The 20642-nt window shown below is 40.9% G+C and overlaps 1 protein-coding gene across 1 annotated transcript in view; it reads right to left on the bottom strand.

Annotated features, from left to right (window-relative positions):
* Nucleotides 1–20642, bottom strand: part of ttn.2 (titin, tandem duplicate 2) — a 324032-nt gene that overhangs the window by 33672 nt on the left and 269718 nt on the right. Inside the window, exons 249-255 of the mRNA XM_080198903.1 lie at nt 19545–20132; nt 19347–19451; nt 19063–19260; nt 18672–18968; nt 17984–18571; nt 17557–17859; nt 340–17442 (exon numbers count right to left, since the gene is read on the bottom strand). Coding sequence (XP_080055029.1) covers nt 340–17442; nt 17557–17859; nt 17984–18571; nt 18672–18968; nt 19063–19260; nt 19347–19451; nt 19545–20132 — 19182 coding nt within the window. The remainder of the gene's footprint in view (nt 1–339; nt 17443–17556; nt 17860–17983; nt 18572–18671; nt 18969–19062; nt 19261–19346; nt 19452–19544; nt 20133–20642) is intronic.

Genomic DNA, 20642 nt, shown 5'->3' with positions numbered 1-20642 from the left:
GGACATGACACAAGTGAACCTGTGCCAGAATTGCTCCACCCAGGATTATTCAGCAGCCACTGGCACCTAGCAACGATTGCCAATAGTTTTTAAAACAAAAATTTGATATAACATTACTGTGGAGTCAAGAGGAAAAAGAGGCCTTTTTCTTTATCGCTATATAAAAGCCTGAGCTGAAATTGCTAACACATAACCCTTAGGAAATTATGTAAAGCTCTGTTACTAATGCTGTGATATAATGTGAAGAATATGAACACTATGTTTTGCAACATGGCAAAGTATTATAGTTCATAATTAATTATTAAATGTTCAAAAGATTGTAAGAAATTGATAAATTACCTGTCACTTTAACGCCTTCCTTGCTCTCAACTGGTACACCAATGCCAAACTCATTTTCACCCCGGACACGGAAGTAGTAAATGGCGCCTTCTTGTAAGTTGCTAACTTTGTAAGTAAGACGGTTACAGTTGTTTGTTACAGTGACCCATGCCTTCTTACTAGCTTCATGTTTTTCAATATGATAATTCTTCACTGGAGCACCGCCTTCATTTTCTGGTACATCCCAGGACAACGTTACAGATGCCTTGGTAACTTCTTTTATAATAATAGGGCCAGGAGGTCCAGGTGAATCCAGGACCTTGACAGCTAATGTTAGTGTGGCAGTAGCTAGGACATTCTGCAGTGTTACTGTGTATTTACCACAGTCATTCCTTGTTGCTTTTTCTATTGTTAAGGAGGTACATGAATCACTAGTATCGATAGTTCCTCTTACACGGAGGTCGACATCAGGTTTGCTCCACATTACATTGGGCACTGGTTTTCCCCTAAAAGACACAGGTAGCGTAAAGGAACTTCCAGCCTTGACAATTAAAGTTTTGCGCATTTCGTTATCAACATCAAATGCAGGTTCCTCTTCTCTTTCTTTTGCAATCTGTGGGTCAGATGATTGACTTGGTTCACTAACACCAACTTTGTTAACTGATCGTACACAGAAAACATACTCTGCTCCAGATGTAAGTCCAAGTACTGTGTATTCTGTGCCTCTTAAATTCTGAACTGCTGTTGTCCATTCAGTATCTTCAGAATTTTTATATTCCACATTGTATCCAGTGACAGGTGCTCCACCATCAAACAATGGCCTTGTCCAGGCAATAGTAATGCTGGTCTTTGCAGAATCAATAATTTTTGGTTTGGATGGAGGAGAAGGTATGAAAACTGGATCTTCTGCACGGACAAATGCTGATGGTTCACTTGGAGGACCAACACCAGCAGCATTTTCTGCATGTACACGATATTCATAGTCAGCACCTTCACGGAGCCCTGATGCTTTAACTCTTAGATCATACACAGGTTTCTTAGTAACTCGAGTCCAGCGTAAACCATTCTTTTCTCGCTTCTCAATTATATATCCAGAAATTGGATTCCCGCCATCATTGTCAGGTCTTTCCCAGCAGATGGTCATGGTATTCTTTGTAACATTGGTAATTTCTATTGATTTTGGTGCATCAGGAATTGTGAATGGATCAATGGCTTTTATAGGTTCACTCTCTAAAGCTTCACCAACTCCATACTTGTTCACTCCCATCACTCTGAAAATATACTCATTACCTTTAAGCAGTTTAGTCACTTTACATGATGTCGTTGGTACGTTTTCTGTTACACAAGTCCAAGCAAGGCGACTTGTTTCACGCTTTTCTACAATATAGTGATCGATTTCTGCTCCTCCATTTTCTTGAGGAGGTGCCCATGACAGTGAACACTTTTCAGCTGTACAACCAGTTATTTCCAAAGGACCAGCGGGTGGGCCTGGTCTATCAAGTACCTTGCAGTTAATAGCCAGGGATCTTGTACCTGCAACATTCTGCAATGTCACAATATATTGCCCTGAATCTTGCCTAATACAGTCCTTAATAATAATTGCAGTGTTGGTGTCAGTTGATTGGATTTCAACTCTAGCTTGTCCTTCAAGCTCTTTACCATCCTTTGTCCATGATATCACTGGAAGAGGACGACCCGCAATATCTGCATTAACCTTGACAGTCTCACCTGCCTTAATAACAATCTCTCTAAATTTGGCATCTATCATAATTCTTGGGGCTTCCATATCATCCTTAACAGTAATGGGCCCTGTTGAATCAGACGGTTCACTGAATAACCCTGCAGCATTCTTTGCAATAACATGGAATTCATAACGTTGATCTTCAGTCAGACCAGTAACATCAAAATATGTTTCCTGGACATTAGTAAAATTACACTTAAGCCAGCGTCCATCAGGCAGCTCCTTAGATTCAATAACATAACCAGTAACTTTAGCACCACCATCATATTCCGGCTTGGTCCAAGATAACGAAACAGAGGTTCTTGTAATGTATGTTACTTCAGGTTGACCTGGAGGATCACAGGGGTCCCTTGCTGCAACAGGTTCACAAACCTTACTGTGTCTACCAATACCAGCAATGTTTTCAGCATACACACGATATTCATATGCCAGTCCTTCTTCAAGGCCGGTTACTTTCATTTTTGTGTCAGTTATAGGAGCCCGATTGACCTTTGTCCACAAGATATTGCTTCTTTCTTTGCATTCAAGGTGGTAGCCTATGATTTTGGAACCTCCATCAACAACTGGTTCATTCCACTTTACAATCATAAAACCTTTTGTAGCATGTGCAACAATGGGAGTTGAAGGAGGACCAGGTGGTTTAAATGGATACTCTGCAACAACAGCGGGAGAGTCAATATAGTGACTCTTGCCGTATCGGTTTTCCGCATAAACACGGAACTGGTATTCGCATTTTGCTGTAAGGTGTATGACTTTAATTGATGTTCGTGCTACAGTGGCAGATACAGTTTCCCATGTAGTTGTAGTGGTATCTCTCTTTTCAACAATGTAATTGTTAATTTGGCAACCACCATCATACTCTGGTGCTTTCCAAGAGAGAGTTATATATTCAGAACTGACTTCATCGATATGAATGGAACTAGGTGGTCCAGGTTTGTCAAGAACAATAATGGTAATTAAGATAGTTTTTGATCCTACACTATTTGAAAAAGTTACTTCATATTTTCCAACATCTTCTTTTATGGCATCCTTGATGGTAAGAAGTGTTGATGTCTTTGATGTCTGAATATTTATTCGTGTTGTCTGTTTCAAAGACTCCCCATCTTTCTTCCAAGTCACAGTCGGCAAAGGTCTTCCCCTAAATGGTATATCAATCTTGAGGTCATCACCAGCCTTTACACTAAAATTGTTGAATAGAAGTTCAACAGAGGGCTCAATTTCGACATCTTTTGCAACCACTGGTACTCCCAACTGCCTTGGGTCACTCTTTCCTTTTTCATTCACAGCGATTACACTAAAGGTGTATTCCTCACCTGCGGTAAGTCCTTTCACTGTTGCTTCTAATGTTTTCACCTGGGCACATGAAAGCCATTTTTCGCTTCCCTTTGTCTGCATTTGGACAATGTACGAAGTTATTTTGCTACCTCCATCATGCTCAGGTTTCTCCCAGGTAAGTGTTGCACTATTTCGTGTTATATCCACCAGTGTCACTTTGCCAGGAGGTAAGGGGGCCTCAGATGCTTTGACAGGCTCAGCAGTCTCTGCTGCCAAGCCTATTCCAAACTCATTAACTGCCATTACACGGAAGAAATAAATACTACCTTCTTGAAGTGAATCAATTTTGAATGTGTTTTTAATACAGTTGTTGGTAACAGCAGCGTAAGCCTTTCTGGTAGATTCACGTTTTTCAACAATGTAATTGGTGATCTTTGCCCCACCATCAATAAGAGGTGGTTCCCATGATACAGTCACTGAATCTTTCTTCACTTCTTTTATGTGTAGGTTCACAGGAGCACTTGGTGAATCAAGTACTCTGACATTAACAAAGGCAGATTTAACACCACTGTTATTTTCCAACGTCAAATTATACTTGCCACTGTGAAATCTGTTGACATTATCTATAACCAGCATGGTGTAAGAGCTTGTAACTTCAATCTGGGCTCGTTCACTTAGAGTACCTTCAGCTTTTTCCCATTTTACTTCTGGCTCTGGTCTGCCTTTAATAGGGACAAATAATCTCAAAGTACCACTGGCACGTACGGACACAACCTTCCGGAGATTAGCATCTAGCTCAATTTCTGGTGGCTCAAGCTTATCAGCTGCAATTACTGTCCCAGAGATATTGGCAGGTTCTCCTACTCCTTCTGAATTAATAGCACAGACGCGAACGTTATACTCAATGTTCTCCTTCAAGTTTTCTACTGTGAAATGTGTTGATTGCACACCTGTTGGAGGTGTGCATGTGATCCAGCTGTCAGTGTTCACTTCATTCACCTCGACAGTGTAACCCTTAATTTTAGCCCCACCGTCATAAATTGGCTTGCCCCACAGAAGGGCTACTGTGGATCTTGTTGTGTCTATCACCCTTGGATTGCTTGGTGGACCAGGAGGATAGACTACATCACAAGCTCTGTAGAAAATGGATGGTTCACTTGGTTCACCCACACCTGCAGCATTTTCAGCAGATACACGGAATTCATAGAAGTGACCTTCAGTTAAACCAGTAGCTCTAAACCTTAAATCACTCAGCCTCTTTTTGTTGCATTTGGTCCACCTGATTCCATCTTTGTCTCGCTTCTCTAGTATATAACCTTCAATTTCACTTCCACCATCATCTTCAGGGTGCCCCCATGTCACAACCATAGAATCTTTGGTAATAGCTGTAACCTCAGGCACCGTTGGTGCACTTGGTGTATGGTATGGGTTTTTAGCCAACACTGGGTCAGATTCCAGTGGTTCACCAATTCCATATTTGTTTACTGCCATGACACGGAATATATACTCGTTACCTGAAAGGAGTTTAGTTACTTTGTGACTGATAGCTTGTACATCAATTGCTACTTGTGTCCATGAAAGTCGGGAGGTTTCTCTCTTTTCTATTATGTAGTGAGAAATATTGGCACCACCATCCTGAGAAGGAGGATTCCAAGCCAAGTAGCATTTTTCCGCAGTTACACCTGAAACTGTCAAACCATCAGGAGGACCAGGCCTGTCAAGGACCTTAACAGTTATTGGAATAGATTTTGTTCCACCTACATTACTCAGTTGAAGTACATAGTGTCCACCATCAATTCGAATACAGTCCTTGACAGTCAGACTAGTTTTCTGAATGGTAGTTTTAGTTTCCATTCTAGCAACATTTGCTTCAACATCTTTGCCATCTTTGATCCATGTTACATCCGGTACAGGTTTACCATGAATATCAGCCTCAAGTGCAAACGTGTCCCCTGCATTAACAACGATGACATCTTTGTACTTAGGGTCCATTGAAGCTGTTGGAGCTTCAATTTCATCTCTTGCTGTAATTGGTCCAGTGCTTTCAGATGGTTCACTGAAAATACCAGCTGCATTTCTTGCAATTGCTCTAAATTCATATTTTGCATCTTCAGTTAATCCACTGACAGTAAATTCAGTGTCAATTACGTTAGTAAAACTAGCTTTCATCCAGCGACCATCAGGGAGTTCTTTCTTTTCTACCACATATCCAGTAATTTTGCTACCACCATCATACTGAGGCTTCTTCCACTGTAGGGTAACATAATTTCTTGTGATGACAACAGCATCAGGACGGCCAGGAGGATCACAAGGATCACGGGCTACATAACATTCAGAAACCTTGCTAGATTTACCTGTACCTACAATATTCTCTGCATAAACTCTGAACTCATATTCAATACCTTCTTCTAGGTTGTTGCACTTGTAATGGGTATCTTGTATGATTGTTTTGTTCAGTTTTGTCCAAAGAATGCTGTTCCTTTCTTTGCGTTCAAGATGGTAACCCAAAATTTTACTTCCACCATCAATCACTGGCTCATTCCATTGTACAAGCATGGTGTCCTTTGTGGCAGCTGGCACAAATGGAGTGCCTGGTGGACCGGGTTGTTTGTATGGGTACTGTGCAATGACTGCTACAGAATCTAAAGACGAACTCTTTCCATATCTATTTTCAGCAAAGATTTTGAACTGATACTCAGATCCTGTGGTAAGTTTGGTAACTTTAATAGTTGTTCTTGCCACAGTTGCTGACACCAGCTGCCAATTGGTGGTAGTTGTGTCTCGCTTTTCAACAATATAGTTGTTAATTTGACAACCTCCAGTATATTCTGGTGGATTCCATGACATTACAACAAAATTAGCACTAACTTCATCAAATTGTACTGGTCCAACTGGAGGACCTGGCTTATCGAGCACGATGATGCCAATGTCTTCTGTTACAGTCCCAGCATTGTTTGTGGCACTTATGGAATACTTTCCATGATCATCTCTATGACTTTCTTTAATAAGGAGGGTTGTTGTTGTTGCTGCATCCTCCACATGGATTCTTGTTGTCTGTTTTAGTGAATGTCCATCCTTTGTCCACACAATGTTAGGTTTGGGACAGCCAATAAATGGAACTTCAATCTTTAGGTTCTCCCCAGCCTGGACACTAAATGTGTTGAACATGAGTCTGAAAGCAGGTGCAATACTTTGATCTTTAGCTATCACTGGTACAGCCAAGGGTCTCGGATCACTTTTTCCTTTCTCATTGAAAGCAATTACACGGAAGAGATACTCCTGTCCTGAACTGAGACCAGAAACTACTGCATCGCATGTCTTGGACTGGGTAATGACACCCCATTTGTCAGATCCTTTAGGCTGCATTTCTACCAAGTATCCCATTATTCTGCTACCTCCATCATGTTCAGGCTTCTCCCAAATTAGAGATACACTCTTTTGGGTGACATCAACAAGAGAGATTTTCCCTGGTGGTAAAGGTGGTTCAGAAGCTTTCACAGCATCCATAGTCTCAACAGGTACACCAATACCAAACTCATTCTCTGCCATCACACGGAAGTAATAAATAGCTCCTTCAGTAAGATTCTCTGCTTTGAAACTGCACTTGTTACACTTAGCAGTTATATTAGCATAAGCTTTTCTGGTTGATTCACGCTTGTCAATAACATAGTTTTTAATCTTTGCTCCTCCATCAATAATGGGTGGTTCCCACACTAGTGTAACTGAATCTTTCCTTATATCCTTTACAGTTAAATTTTGTGGAGCGCCAGGTGTGTCAAAAACTTTTACTGTAACAAATGCGGACTTAGTACCGCTGCTGTTCACCAACGTGAGAATATATTTCCCCGCATCATTTCTATCACAGTTGTCTACTGTTACCTGAGTATAATTTAGGCCCTTTTCTACTTGAGACTTATCAGATAGTTCTCCCTCGTCCTTTGACCAACTGATCTCAGGAGCTGGCCTACCTTTAAATGGTGTAAAGATTCTGATAGTATTGCCAGCTCTAACTGTGATTCCCTTTCTTAACTCTGCTGCAAGTTCTATTTCAGGTGCTTCATGTTTATCTTCTGGCTTAACTATATCAGCTACAGTTGCTGGCTCACCAACTCCAACCTTGTTGATAGCACAAACACGAACATTGTATTCCTGATGCTCAGTAAGTTTCTCAATTTCAAAGCGGGTGACTTGTAGTCCAGTTGGTGGTGTGCACATTGTCCAGTCTTCCTCATCTGCTTTGCGGATTTCGACTATGTATCCTTGAATGTCACTGCCACCATCATAAATTGGTTTTCCCCAAATTAGCACAACAGAATTTTTTGTAGTGTCTACAACGTGTGGGTTTGCTGGTGGCCCAGGTTTGTAAACTGGGTCACATGCTTTATAGAAATTTGTTGGTTGACTTGGTGCACCAATCCCAGCAGCATTTTCAGCAGATAACCTAAATTCATATTCATGGTCTTCTGAGAGTCCTGTGATTCTGAAGCGCAAATCTGTTATTCTATGCTTGTTGCATTTTGTCCATCTGATTCCAGTCCTGTCCCTCTTCTCTACAATATAACCTATAATTTCACTACCACCATCAGTATCTGGTCTATTCCAGCAGATAGTCATTGAGTCTTTTGCAATATTGGTTACTTCCAAGGATTTTGGTGCACCAGGAGGTACAAATGGACTCTTCATTAGTACTGGTGCCGATTCCAAAGGTTCACCAACACCAAACTTGTTGACAGCCATTATGCGGAAGATATATTCATTACCTTCTAGAAGCTTGGTAACTTTATGCATAGTAGCTTGACATTCTGCGACCACAACAGTCCAAGCAAGGCGACTAGTTTCTCTTTTCTCAATTATATAGTGCGAAATAGCACTTCCTCCATCGTGTTGTGGTGGGCCCCAAGATAATGAACATTTTTCAGCAGTGACACCAGTAACTTGGACTGGACCTTCTGGAGGTCCTGATCTGTCCAAGACTTTTACATTGATAGGAACAGATTTTGTACCAGCCACATTAGAAGCTTGAAGAACATACTGTCCACCATCCACTCTAATCGCATCCTTAACCAGGATCAAAGCTTTGAAATCTGTATTTTTAATCTCAAGTCTTGCTGATTCTTCAACTTCTTTATCACCTTTGAACCACTGGATAATGGGTAGTGGTTTGCCATGGACGTCAGCATCTAACTTAAACGTATCACCAGCATTAACCACTATTGTGTCTCTGTATTTTGGATCCATAGCTATTCTAGGTGGTTCAACTTCATCCTTTGCAACGATTGGTCCAGTGTTGTCAGATGGTTTGCTAATTGTACCTGCAGCATTCTTAGCAATAACCCTGAAGTCATACTTTTCATCTTCAGTGAGGCCAGTTACAGTGAATTGAGTCTCAATGACATTTGTAAAGCTTGCCTTCATCCAACGGCCCTCAGGTAAGTCACGCTTCTCTACTATATATCCAGTTACAACACTGCCACCATCATATTCCGGCTTTGTCCACTGAAGCGTTATTGCGTTCCTGGATACGATAATGGGTTCTGGACAACCTGGAGGGTCACATGGATCACGAGCAAAATAGCATTCAGACACTTTGCTGGGTTTTCCAATACCAACGATATTTTCAGCATACACTTTGAATTCATATTCGATGCCTTCTTCAAGTCCTGACGTCTTAAATCTGGTATCCGGTATAATAGTTCTATTGATTTTTGTCCAAAGAATGCTGTTTCTTTCTTTGCGCTCAAGATGGTATCCCAAGACTCTGCTACCTCCATCATTAATTGGTTCATGCCACTGCACTTCCATGCTGTCCTTACTAACAGCTGCTACAAATGGTGTACCTGGTGGCCCAGGTTCTTTAAATGGATACTGTGCGATAATTGCTGCAGAATCCAGAGCGAAGCTTCTACCATATCTATTTTCGGCAAATATCCTAAACTGATATTCTGTTCCAGTTTTAAGTTTGGTTATCTTCAGACTTGTTCTGGCAACTGTAGCTGAAACAATCTCCCAATTTACAGTAGTTGTATCTCTCTTCTCAACTGCGTAGTTAGTTATCTGACAGCCACCGGTAAAGCTTGGTGGATCCCATGAAATTGTGATACTTTCAGCACTAACTGCATCAAATTTTACTGGGCCAATTGGTGGACCAGGCTTATCAAGTGCTATTATTTCAATAGTTGCTGTCTTTTGTCCAACAGCATTACTCACAGTGATACCATACAATCCATTATCTTCTCTAACTGCTTCCTTGATGGTTAGGACTGTAGCATTGTCGGAATCAGTAACATTGACTCGAGTTGTCTGCTTGAGTGGCTGTCCATCCTTTGTCCAAGTAATATTTGGTTTAGGACGTCCAGCTACAGGAATCTCTATTTTTAAGTCGTGTCCTACCTGTACACTATAACTACTAAATGCTGGTCTGACATCTGGTTCAATCACAAGATCTTTAGCAATCACAGGCACAGCAAGGGCTCTTGGGTCACTCTTGCCCTTTTCATTCACTGCCATGACTCTAAACAGATATTCCTCTCCTTGTACCAGGTTATTGATTACTGCCTCAAGTGTTTTCACATGTGCACATGCCAACCATTTTTCACTGCCTTTACTTTGCATTTCTACAATATACTGGATGATTTTGCTACCACCATCATGTTCTGGTTTCTCCCAGGTAAGGGAAACCGTCTTTCTTGTCACATCAACCACGCTTATCTTTCCTGGAGGCTGTGGCACCTCAGATACTTTAATTGGGTCAGCAGTTTCTGCAGGTAATCCAATTCCATGCTCATTTTCGGCAGTTACCCTAAAATAATAATTGCAACCTTCTTGAAGTTGTTCTACCTTAAATGAGGTCTTGTGGCAGTTTGTGATAACAGCTGAGTAGGCTTTCCTTGTAGATTCTCGTTTTTCTACAATGAAATTCTTAATTTTAGCACCTCCATCCAACAGAGGATATTCCCAGGATAAGGTGACATGATCCTTTGTTACTTCCCTTACTTTGAGATTAACTGGTGGGCTTGGGGTGTCAAGGACTCTCACAGTAACAAATGCAGATTTTGTTCCGCTACTGTTTTCCAAAGTTAATATGTATTTGCCTGAGTCATATCTATTAACATTATCAATTACAAGCAATGTATAACTGTCGGAAACTTCAATCTGTGCAGTGTCTCTTATTTCACCATCTGCCTTGGTCCATTTCACTTCTGGCGTAGGACGGCCTCTGATAGGGACAAATAATCTCAAAGAGCAACTAGCTCTGACATTAATAACCTTCCTCAAATCAGCATCAAGATCAAGATCTGGAGCTTCTAACTTATCCTCCAAAAGGACAGTGTCAGGGAAGTCAGCATGTTCACCAACTCCTGCCTTATTAACAGCACAGACACGGAACTTGTATTCATGCTTTTCCTGTAATTTATCCACTTCAAATCGGGTCTGCTTGATGCCACTTGCTGTTGTGCACATTGTCCATTCGTCGGTACTTATATCACACATCTCCACAAGATATCCTTGGATTTCACATCCGCCATCATAAATGGGTTTACCCCATGAAAGGAAGACAGATGATCTTGTAAAATCGGTTACTTTAGGATTGTTGGGTGGTCCAGGTTTGTAGATGGGGTCATTTGCCTGGTAGAAAATGGAGCATGGACTTGGTTCACTGATACCAGCAGCATTTTCAGCAGATACCCTGAATTCATAATTATGGTTTTCTACAAGTCCAGTTACCCTGAAACGTAATTCACTGACTAGGCGTTTGTTACACCTTGTCCACCTGATACCTTCCTTGTCTCGTTTTTCCAAAATGTAACCCTGAATTTCACTGCCACCATCAGATGCAGGTCTTCCCCATACAACTATCATGGAATCCTTTGTGATAGTAGTGACCTCAGGTGCCTTTGGTGGATCTGGGCGTACAAATGGATTCTTTGCTATTACTGGATCAGATTCAAGTGCCTCGCCTACACCATATTTGTTCACACCCATAACACGGAAGATATACTCATTTCCTTCCAGAAGCTTGGTAACTTTGCAACTTGTCGTCTGCACATTGGACTCAACTAGTGTCCAGACCAAACGACTAGTTTCTCTTCTTTCAACAATGTAATGTGAAACATCACTACCGCCATCTTGTTTTGGTGGCTTCCAAGTTAATGTACATTTTTCAGCACCTACCCCAGTTATAACAATTGGTGCTTCAGGTGGTCCTGGTCTGTCTAGTACCTTCACATTAACAGTAACAGACTTTTGACCAGCTACATTCTTTACCAAAAGGGTATAGTGGCCACTATCAACACGAATTGTTTCCTTGACGGTCAAAATTGTGTTAAAATCCGTATTTTTCATTTCAAGCCTAGCTGTGTTTTCAAGTTCTCGGTCTCCTTTCATCCACTGGATTTCAGGTATTGGTTTTCCATGAACATCAGCTTCAAGTTTAAATAATTCACCTGCATGTACTACAATACCTTCCTTATATTGCGGATCCATGCTTATTCGAGGTGGTTCTACCTCATCTCTAACAGTAATTGGACCAGTGGATTCAGATGGTTCACTGAATACACCAGCTGCATTTCTAGCAATTACCCTGAATTCGTATCTCTGGTCTTCTACCAAGCCAGTGACAGCAAACTGAGTATCAATGACATTAGTAAAGCTGGCTTTCATCCAACGGCCATCAGGAAGTTCTTTCTTTTCAACAATGTAGCCAGTGATTTTGCTGCCTCCATCATATTCAGGCTTGGTCCACTGCAGTGTCACTGAATTTCTAGTGACGATTATAGCTTCAGGACGACCTGGTGGATCACAAGGATCTCTAGCTGCTACACATTCAGATACTTTGCTAGGTTTGCCAATGCCAACAATATTCTCAGCATAGACTCTATATTCATATTCAATGCCCTCCTCAAGATTCGTGGTCTTTAATTTTGTGTCAGTAATAATTGTCTTGTTCAGCTTGACCCACAAAATGCTGTTTCTTTCTTTACGTTCAAGATGGTAACCCAGGATCCTACTGCCACCATCATTGACAGGTTCATTCCATTGCACCACCATGCTATCCTTTGTAACACTTGTTATGAAAGGGGTACCAGGTGGACCAGGGGCCTTGTAAGGGTATTGTGCCACAACTGATTCAGAAACAAGATAACTGCTCTTTCCATATCGATTCTCAGCTGCAATCCTGAATTGATATTCGGTACCAGTCTTTAAACGTACAGCTTTGATAGTTGTTCGGGCAACAGTAGCAGAAACAATCTGCCAAGCAGTGGTTGAAGTATCTCTTTTCTCAACGATGTAATTATTGATTTGACAGCCCCCATCATATTCTGGTGGTTGCCATGATATGACAATATTGTCTGCAGTAACCTCTTCAATTTTGACTGGTCCAGTTGGAGGCCCAGGCTTGTCTAACACAACAATGCTAAGATTTTCAGATACTTCCCCAGCAGTATTTGTAAGTTTTACGTTATACTGGCCAACATCTTCACGACAGGCCTCCTTAATCACCAAAACTGCTTTACTGTCTTTGCTCTCAGCATTAATCCTTGTCGTTTGTTTTAATGGCTGACCATCTTTCATCCAAGATATAGTTGGTTTAGGGCACGCAATAAATGGTACATCAACTTTTAGGTCTTCTCCTGCTAGTACACTGAATGTGGTAAACAGAAGCTTTAAAGTAGGAACAATCACAAGGTCCTTTGCAATAACAGGAACGCCCAGTTGTCGGGGATCACTGACACCTTTTTCATTTTGTGCTGACACTCGGAACATATACTCTTCACCTTGTGTCAATCCTGTTATGGTGGCTTCAGTTATTTTCACTGTAGTACACGTTGTCCACTTTTCACTGCCCTTACTTTGCATTTCCACGATATATCCTAAAATTCTACTGCCTCCATCGTGCTCTGGTTTCTCCCATGACAAAACTGCACTGTTTCTTGTCACATCTACAAGAGTTACTTTGCCAGGTGGTAGTGGCCTCTCTGATACTTTAACTGAATCAGGTGTCTCAACAGGAAGACCTATTCCATATTCATTTTCAGCTAAAACACGGAAATAATAGTTGCAGCCTTCTTGCAAGTGATCCACCTTCCAGCTTGTCTTATGACAATTGGCAATCACTGTAGAGTAAGCTTTCCGTGTTGATTCTCTTTTCTCCACGATGTAATTCTTAATCTTTGAACCACCATCAATGATTGGAGGCTCCCAATTAATTGTAACAGAGTCTTTGGAAACTTCCTTAATTTTAAGGTTCTGTGGTGCTCCTGGAGTATCCAGAACTCTAACACTGACAAAAGCAGATTTGCTACCGCTACTATTTTCTACTGTTAAGACATATTTGCCACTATCAAATCTATTTACATTTGAAATGATTAAGAGGGAATATGAGCTTGTATTTTCAATTGAAGCTCTATCTAGGGGCTCCCCATCTTCCCTTGCCCATTTAATCTCAGGCGTTGGTCTTCCTCTAATTGTAACAAATAATCTCAAGGTACAGCAAGCTCTTATAGTTACCACTTTACGCAAGTCTGCATCAAGCTCAATTTCGGGAGGCAATAACCTTTCTTCAGCTTTAGCAGTTCCAGGAATTTGTGCAGGCTCTCCAATGCCTTCAGAATTTACAGCATATATGCGAACTTTGTACTCTTGGTTTTCTTTCAGATTAGTGATTGTGAATGAAGTCGCCTTAAGTCCACTCTGTGGTGTTACAACTGTCCATTCATCTTCTTCAGGGAGACTTGTTTCAACCAAGTAACCTGTAATTTCTGAACCACCATCATAGATAGGTTTATTCCATGCAATAGTGATTGAAGATCTGCTGGTATCTAGCACTCTTGGGTTACCTGGTGGTCCAGGTTTGAATACAGTGTCAAGTGCTTTGTATAATGGGCTGGAAGAGCTGGGTTGACTTACACCAGCAGCATTTTCAGCCATGATTCTGTATTCATATTCATGTCCTTCTGTGAGCTTACCAACTTTGTATCGTAGATCAGTTACAGTTCTTTTATTGCATTTAACCCAGCGCATTCCTGTCTTGTCACGCCTCTCAATAATGTAGTTAGTAATTTCACTTCCACCATCAGAATCAGGATGTCCCCAACAAACCACCATTGAATCTTTTGTGATTGCTGTAACTTCAGGATTCTTTGGTGGGCTAGGTGGTACAAATGGATTAGCAGCAACAACGGGATCTGATTCTAAAGGTTCACCAACTCCGTATTTGTTTACTGCCATTACACGGAAAATGTATTCATTTCCTTTCAGAAGTTTGGGTATCTTTAATTTGGTTATTTGGACATCTGTGGCCACATTAGTCCATGCAAGCCGACTGGTTTCACGTTTTTCAACGACATAGTGTTCAATCTTGGCACCGCCATCATCTGGTGGAGGCAACCATGATATCACACATTTTTCTGCTGTGACATCTGAAATTACTATTGGTCCTTCAGGAGGCCCAGGTCTATCCAAAATCTTGACGTTAAAAACATGCTTCGCTGTTCCTCCAGGATTGGATGCAGTAAGTGTGTAAGCACCACCATCTCTTCTTATGCTCTCTTTGTGTGTTAGAACAGTGGAGAAATCTGTCATCTTTACTTCTAGTTTCCCTGTTTCTTCAAGTTCAATGCCTTCTTTAGTCCAAACCATTGTTGGTGGAGGTTGCCCTCTAACATCTGCTTCAAGTTTGAACGTTTCACCAGCTTTCAATAGTAAAATGCTCTTGAACTTAGCATCAACCATTATTCTAGGTTCTTCAATATCATCTTTGCATATAATGGCATCAGTAGGCTCAGATGGTTTGCTTACTGAGCCAGCAGCATTACGAGCTACTACGCGGAACTCATATGTGTCACCTTCATTAAGACCACTAACAGTAAAGAAAGTCTCGATCACATTGCTGAAGTTTGCCTTAAGCCAGCGGCCATCAGGCAGATCCCTCTTTTCAACTGTGTAACCAGTTATCTTAAAGCCTCCATCGTATTCAGGTTTTGTCCAGGTGAGTGTTACAGAATTTCTAGTAATGTTAAGTGGAACTGGTTTACCAGGAGGATCTATCGGGTCCAATGCATATACAGGTTCTGATGGTTTACTTGGTTTACCTTTACCAGCCATGTTTTCAGCAACAACACGGAATTCGTACGCAATGCCATCAGTAAGTCCAGCTGATTTAAAGGTGGTGCCTACAACCAAAGACTTACTTACAGTTTGCCAAAGTATACTATTTCTTTCCTTTCTTTCAATGTGGTATCCAAAAATAGGACTACCACCATCAGAAACAGGGTCATTCCAGGTGATAGTCATTGAATCCTTACTAACGGCAATAACTTGTGGAGTCCCAGGAGGTCCAGGCACCTTAAATGGATATGCTGCAACAACAGCCTCTGAAGAGATTGCAGGACCTGTACCATATCTGTTTTGAGCCTTAATTCGGAATTGATATTCAGTTCCAGTGGTAAGGTGAGGAGCTTTAAATGTTGTACGTATTACAGTAGCTGCTAGTTCTAGCCATGTGGTACTGTTGGTCTCACGCATTTCTACAACGTAATTGTTTATTGGCACTCCTCCATCATTTTCTGGAGGTTCCCATGACAGCAATACATAATCAGATGAAACTTCATCAAATTTAATTGGCCCTTTTGGGGGTCCAGGAATGTCATGAACCTGAACTGTGATGATATCACTTACTTCACCAAGTATATTTTTAGCTGTTAATGTAAACTTGCCACTGTCATTTCGTACGCATTCCATGATGTTAAGTATGGTGGAGTTTGCTGTATTTTCAATATTTATCCTCTGCGTCTGCTTCAAAGGCTGGTTATCCTTCTTCCAGGTGACTGTTGGTTTTGGTCGACCAAGGACAGGGATATCAACTTTGATATTATCACCTGCCTTTGCAATCACAAGTTTCTGGTATACGCCACGTAGGTCAAATTCTGGAAGCGTTGTTTGTTCCTTAACAATAACTGGTCTGCTTTCTCGTGGATCACTTCTCCCAGCAGCGTTTACTGCCATTACTCGGAATGTGTATTCTTCATTTTCAGTAAGATTCTTTGCAATATAATCCAGTGTCTTTACAGTTGCCAAAGATACCCATTTTTCAGAATCTTTCTTCTGTGCCTCAAGCACATATCCTGTAATCTTGCTACCACCATCATGTTCTGGTTTTGGCCAAGCTAGGCTAACAGTATGCTTTGTTATATCCATAATGTGCAGACGTTCTGGAGGTGATGGGGCTTCAGATGCTCTTATAGGATCTGCAGTCTCAGCTGGCTCACCTATGCCATATTCATTCTCTGCCATTACCCTGAAGAAGTACTCACATCCTTCTGCCAAATTGACAACTCTGAGTGAACATTTCTGGCAATTGGTTGTGACAGTAGAGTATGCCTTCCGAGTTGATTCTCGTTTTTCTATAATGTAATTGGTTATCCGTGAGCCACCATCAATCATTGGCATATCCCACTGTATTGTAACGCTGTCTTTTGTTACTTCTCTGGCTCTGAGATTTATGGGTGGACCTGGTGAATCCAAGACTCTCACATTTACAAAGCCACTCTTTTTACCAGCAACATTTTCAAGGCACATTGTGTACTTTCCAGCATCATATCTTGTGCAATCTGGGATAAGCAGGAATGTGTATGAATCTGTGTTTTCTACAGTTGCACGACCCTTAACAGGGATGTCTCCTTTGAACCATGTGACATCAGGAGTTGGACGTCCCTTGATTGGTACAAAAATGCGAATGGTCACTCCAGCTCTGACAACAAGAGTTCTTCTCAGTTCAGCATCTAATTCAAAATCAGGTGCTGCTTCACGTTCCTTAATTTCAATAACATCTTCAACTTGTGCAGGCTCACCAACTCCTTCTGCATTGACAGCACTAATTCTGAAGCGGTATTTTTCTCCTGACTGAAGATTAGCGACAACAAATTCAGTTATTCTGAGTGCGGTGCCTGTTGTGTCTTTTACCCAGTTCTCATCTCCTTCTTTCTTGTGTTCGACAATATAGCCAATAATATCAAGGCCACCATCATAGTGGGGCTTTCCCCAAGTCAAGCTAGCAGTAGTCTTCGTTGTATCAACCACTCTTGGGTTCGAAGGTGGTCCAGGTACATCTGTAAAAATTGGAAGAAAATGATACAATTACATACAAGTAAGTATGTCTATTTTCACAGGACAATGTACCCAACACAAAAATAAGAAAGGTGTAGTGCAATGTTAATACTTACATGCTACATCTTTTGTTAGTACTGGTAGTGATGGATCACTTGGTGGTCCAATGCCTGCCTTGTTTTCTGCACTGACACGGAATTCATATTCAGTTCCTTCATTGAGTCCTGTTACTTTATGTCGGAGATCTGATATGGGTTTCTTCGTTGCTCTAATCCACCTAAGGCCTTTCCTTTCTTTACGTTCCACAATGTATCCTGTGATTTCACTACCACCATCATTGGCTGGCCTCTTCCAGCCAATAGTAACTGTATTTTTGGTAACATTGGTAATCTCAGGCTTTGTAGGTGGGCCAGGAGGACCTGAAAGAGGGATAGCATAAATTAAGTTTATATTTCTATCAGACCAATGCGCAAAAGTAATATCATTTTAAATCATTATTAAATTATTATTTTAATTAGTATTTAAAAAAAAGACTGTGATTACCAAAACTATCCACCATCTTAACTGGTTCTGCCTGCACTGGATCACCGGTCCCATATTGATTTACGGCAGAGACACGGAAGATATATTCATTTCCCTGTATAAGTTTGCTTGCAACATATCTGCAGGTTGGAACATCTTCGGCAACTAAAGTCCAGAGAAGGCGACTAGTTTCTCTCTTTTCAATTGTGTAAGATTTAACTGGAGAACCTCCATCTTCTATTGGTGGTAACCAATTAAGTGTGACCTTCTCAGATGAAACATTGCTTATTTCAATAGGTCCTGGAGGACCAGGGACATCCAACACTTTCACACGCACATTTTCCTCTTTGGTGCCGAATGGATTGCTGGCAGTGATTGTGTATTCACCAGAATCTTTCCTCGTAGCATATTTAACAGACAGTGTTGAGGAAGTTGGAGTTTGATCAATTTGAACAATCTCAGAGACTTTGAAGTCCTTTCCACCTTTAGACCATACTGATGTTGGTGGAGGTTTGCCAAGAATACTAGTAGCAGTAATTACAATAGTATCACCAGCTCTAACTGTTAAGCCTTCTTTGACAGTTGGATCAATTATTATTGTTGGTGCCACTGTGGGTATAAAAGAAAGAAGTGAATTAGTATTACTAAATGTGTTTTTTTTCCTCTTTTTTATTTTTATCATGTGGTTAAACAAAAGAAAATTACACACCATATTCATCCTGGCAGATAATGGTTCCTGTAGTTTCAGATGGTGGACTAATTGCTCCTGCTGCATTCTTTGCCCTTATACGGAATTCATATTTACAGCCCTCAGTAAGATCAGTAACAGTGAAAGCACATTCTTGAACGTTTATATGATTTGCTTTCATCCATATCTTTGAAGGCAGATCACGTTTCTCAACAATGTAGCCAGTTAATTTGTGACCACCATCGTACTTGGGCTCAGTCCAGATTAGGGTCACAGATGTTCGGGTAACATTAATGACTTCAGGTTTTCCAGGGGGATCTGAAAAGAAAAGCATTTTATGTCAGGCACTGATTTTGTCATTTATAATGCACAACAATAAGAAATGAGAAACTTTGCAATGGATTTCTCGTACCAATTGGATCAAGTGTAGTAACAGGATGTGATGGTCCACTAGGTTTGCCCACACCAGCCAAGTTAATTGCCATAACTCTAAATTCATATTCAAGACCTTCTGTCAAGCCTGGCACTCTAAGATCCTTCATTTTCAGTACGGCCTTATTTGCTCTCTTCCAAAGGAGGCTGTTTCTTTCTTTATATTCAACGTGATAACCTGGTGCAAAAAAGTAGTTTCAAATAAATGTAGTGCAGTTATATAAGTTTAACTACTGGCCAAAAACGAGAAATCTGATTTTGTACCTGTAATTGGTGAGCCACCAGTTCTCCTTGGATCCTTCCAAGTCAGGGAGACAGAGTCATGTCTAACTGCAACTATCTCTGGTGGCAAAGGGGCATCAGGCACGTCTTGAGGAAGGGAAAAAGAGAAACAACATTCAGTTTCAAATTGAATGTAGCACTGTAATTAAAGTTTAATTGCAGAATGCAAAAGATGCTTACCAAATGGGTGCTTGGCTATCACAGGGTCAGATTTCAGACCTTCTCCCACTCCATATTTATTCTCAGCACTGACTCTAAACGCATACTCATTTCCTTCATGAAGCCTTGTGATTCTGAATGAAGTTTTTTGTACAGCAGATGCGCTTGTCACCCATTTATTGGTGACGTTATCTCGCTTTTCTAAAATATAGTTAGTGATTTCTGCACCGCCATCATCCTTAGGGGGTGCCCAGATTAAAGTGATTGCATCTGCTGTTACTTCATCAAAACGGAAAGGTGCAGTTGGTATTCCTGGCTTTCCAACTACTTTCATGTACAGTGCACCTTCTTTAGTGCCACCAACATTCTTCAAGTTGATTGTGTATTTTCCAGCATCACTCTTTTGACAATCTCGCACTGTGAGAGTTGTATTAACTGCTGTGGATTCCACAGATATTCTTCCAGTTTCCTGAAGCACATCTTCACCTTTCTTCCATGTTACTTTTGGTACAGGTTTGCCACTGATTGGAATCTTTATACGGGCAGTACTTCCCTCCTTGGCAATGTATGTTAGGTCAGGGAAATCTCCTAAGTCAAGATTTGGTGGTACTGTTGAGGCAAAGAAAGTTTAATAAATCCAATTCTCAGTTTTGACAATTATACTTTGAGACCATTGTGATGTTTAAATAATAGTTTGCAATGTCTTATTATGAGCGAGGCTTTAAGATGGTACACAGTTTAACTTAACAATTGACATAAAGTACTTTACCATAGGTGACATATAATGGCCAACCAATTTCAAAGAGATTATTTAATGATAATTGTCTAATTGAAGTAAGTATTATAGCTACTGTGCAAATTGTGCACTTGGCTTGTGCCAATTTTAATGCAATCCTTTATGCTTGGAATGTTAGAATTGAAGATGAAAAGACTAGCTATGTCCTATCGTGGGAACAGCAATCGGTCATTCAGCCTTTTGGCAACATTGCATCATTGGATCAGATCTTGGCTTCAACTCAATCTATCCATCTTCAACCCAAAAGCCTATAACCGGACCTAACAACAATCTGTTGGTGTTTTGAAAATTTCAGTGGTCCCAGCATCCACAGACTTTTGGGA

The sequence above is a fragment of the Carcharhinus amblyrhynchos genome, chromosome 11 (assembly GCF_965287045.1).
Source record: "Carcharhinus amblyrhynchos chromosome 11, sCarAmb.v2.hapA, whole genome shotgun sequence".
Classification (NCBI taxonomy): domain Eukaryota; kingdom Metazoa; phylum Chordata; class Chondrichthyes; order Carcharhiniformes; family Carcharhinidae; genus Carcharhinus; species Carcharhinus amblyrhynchos.
Note: the sequence above shows the minus strand (reverse complement) of the source record. Positions and strands in the feature narration are given on the sequence as shown.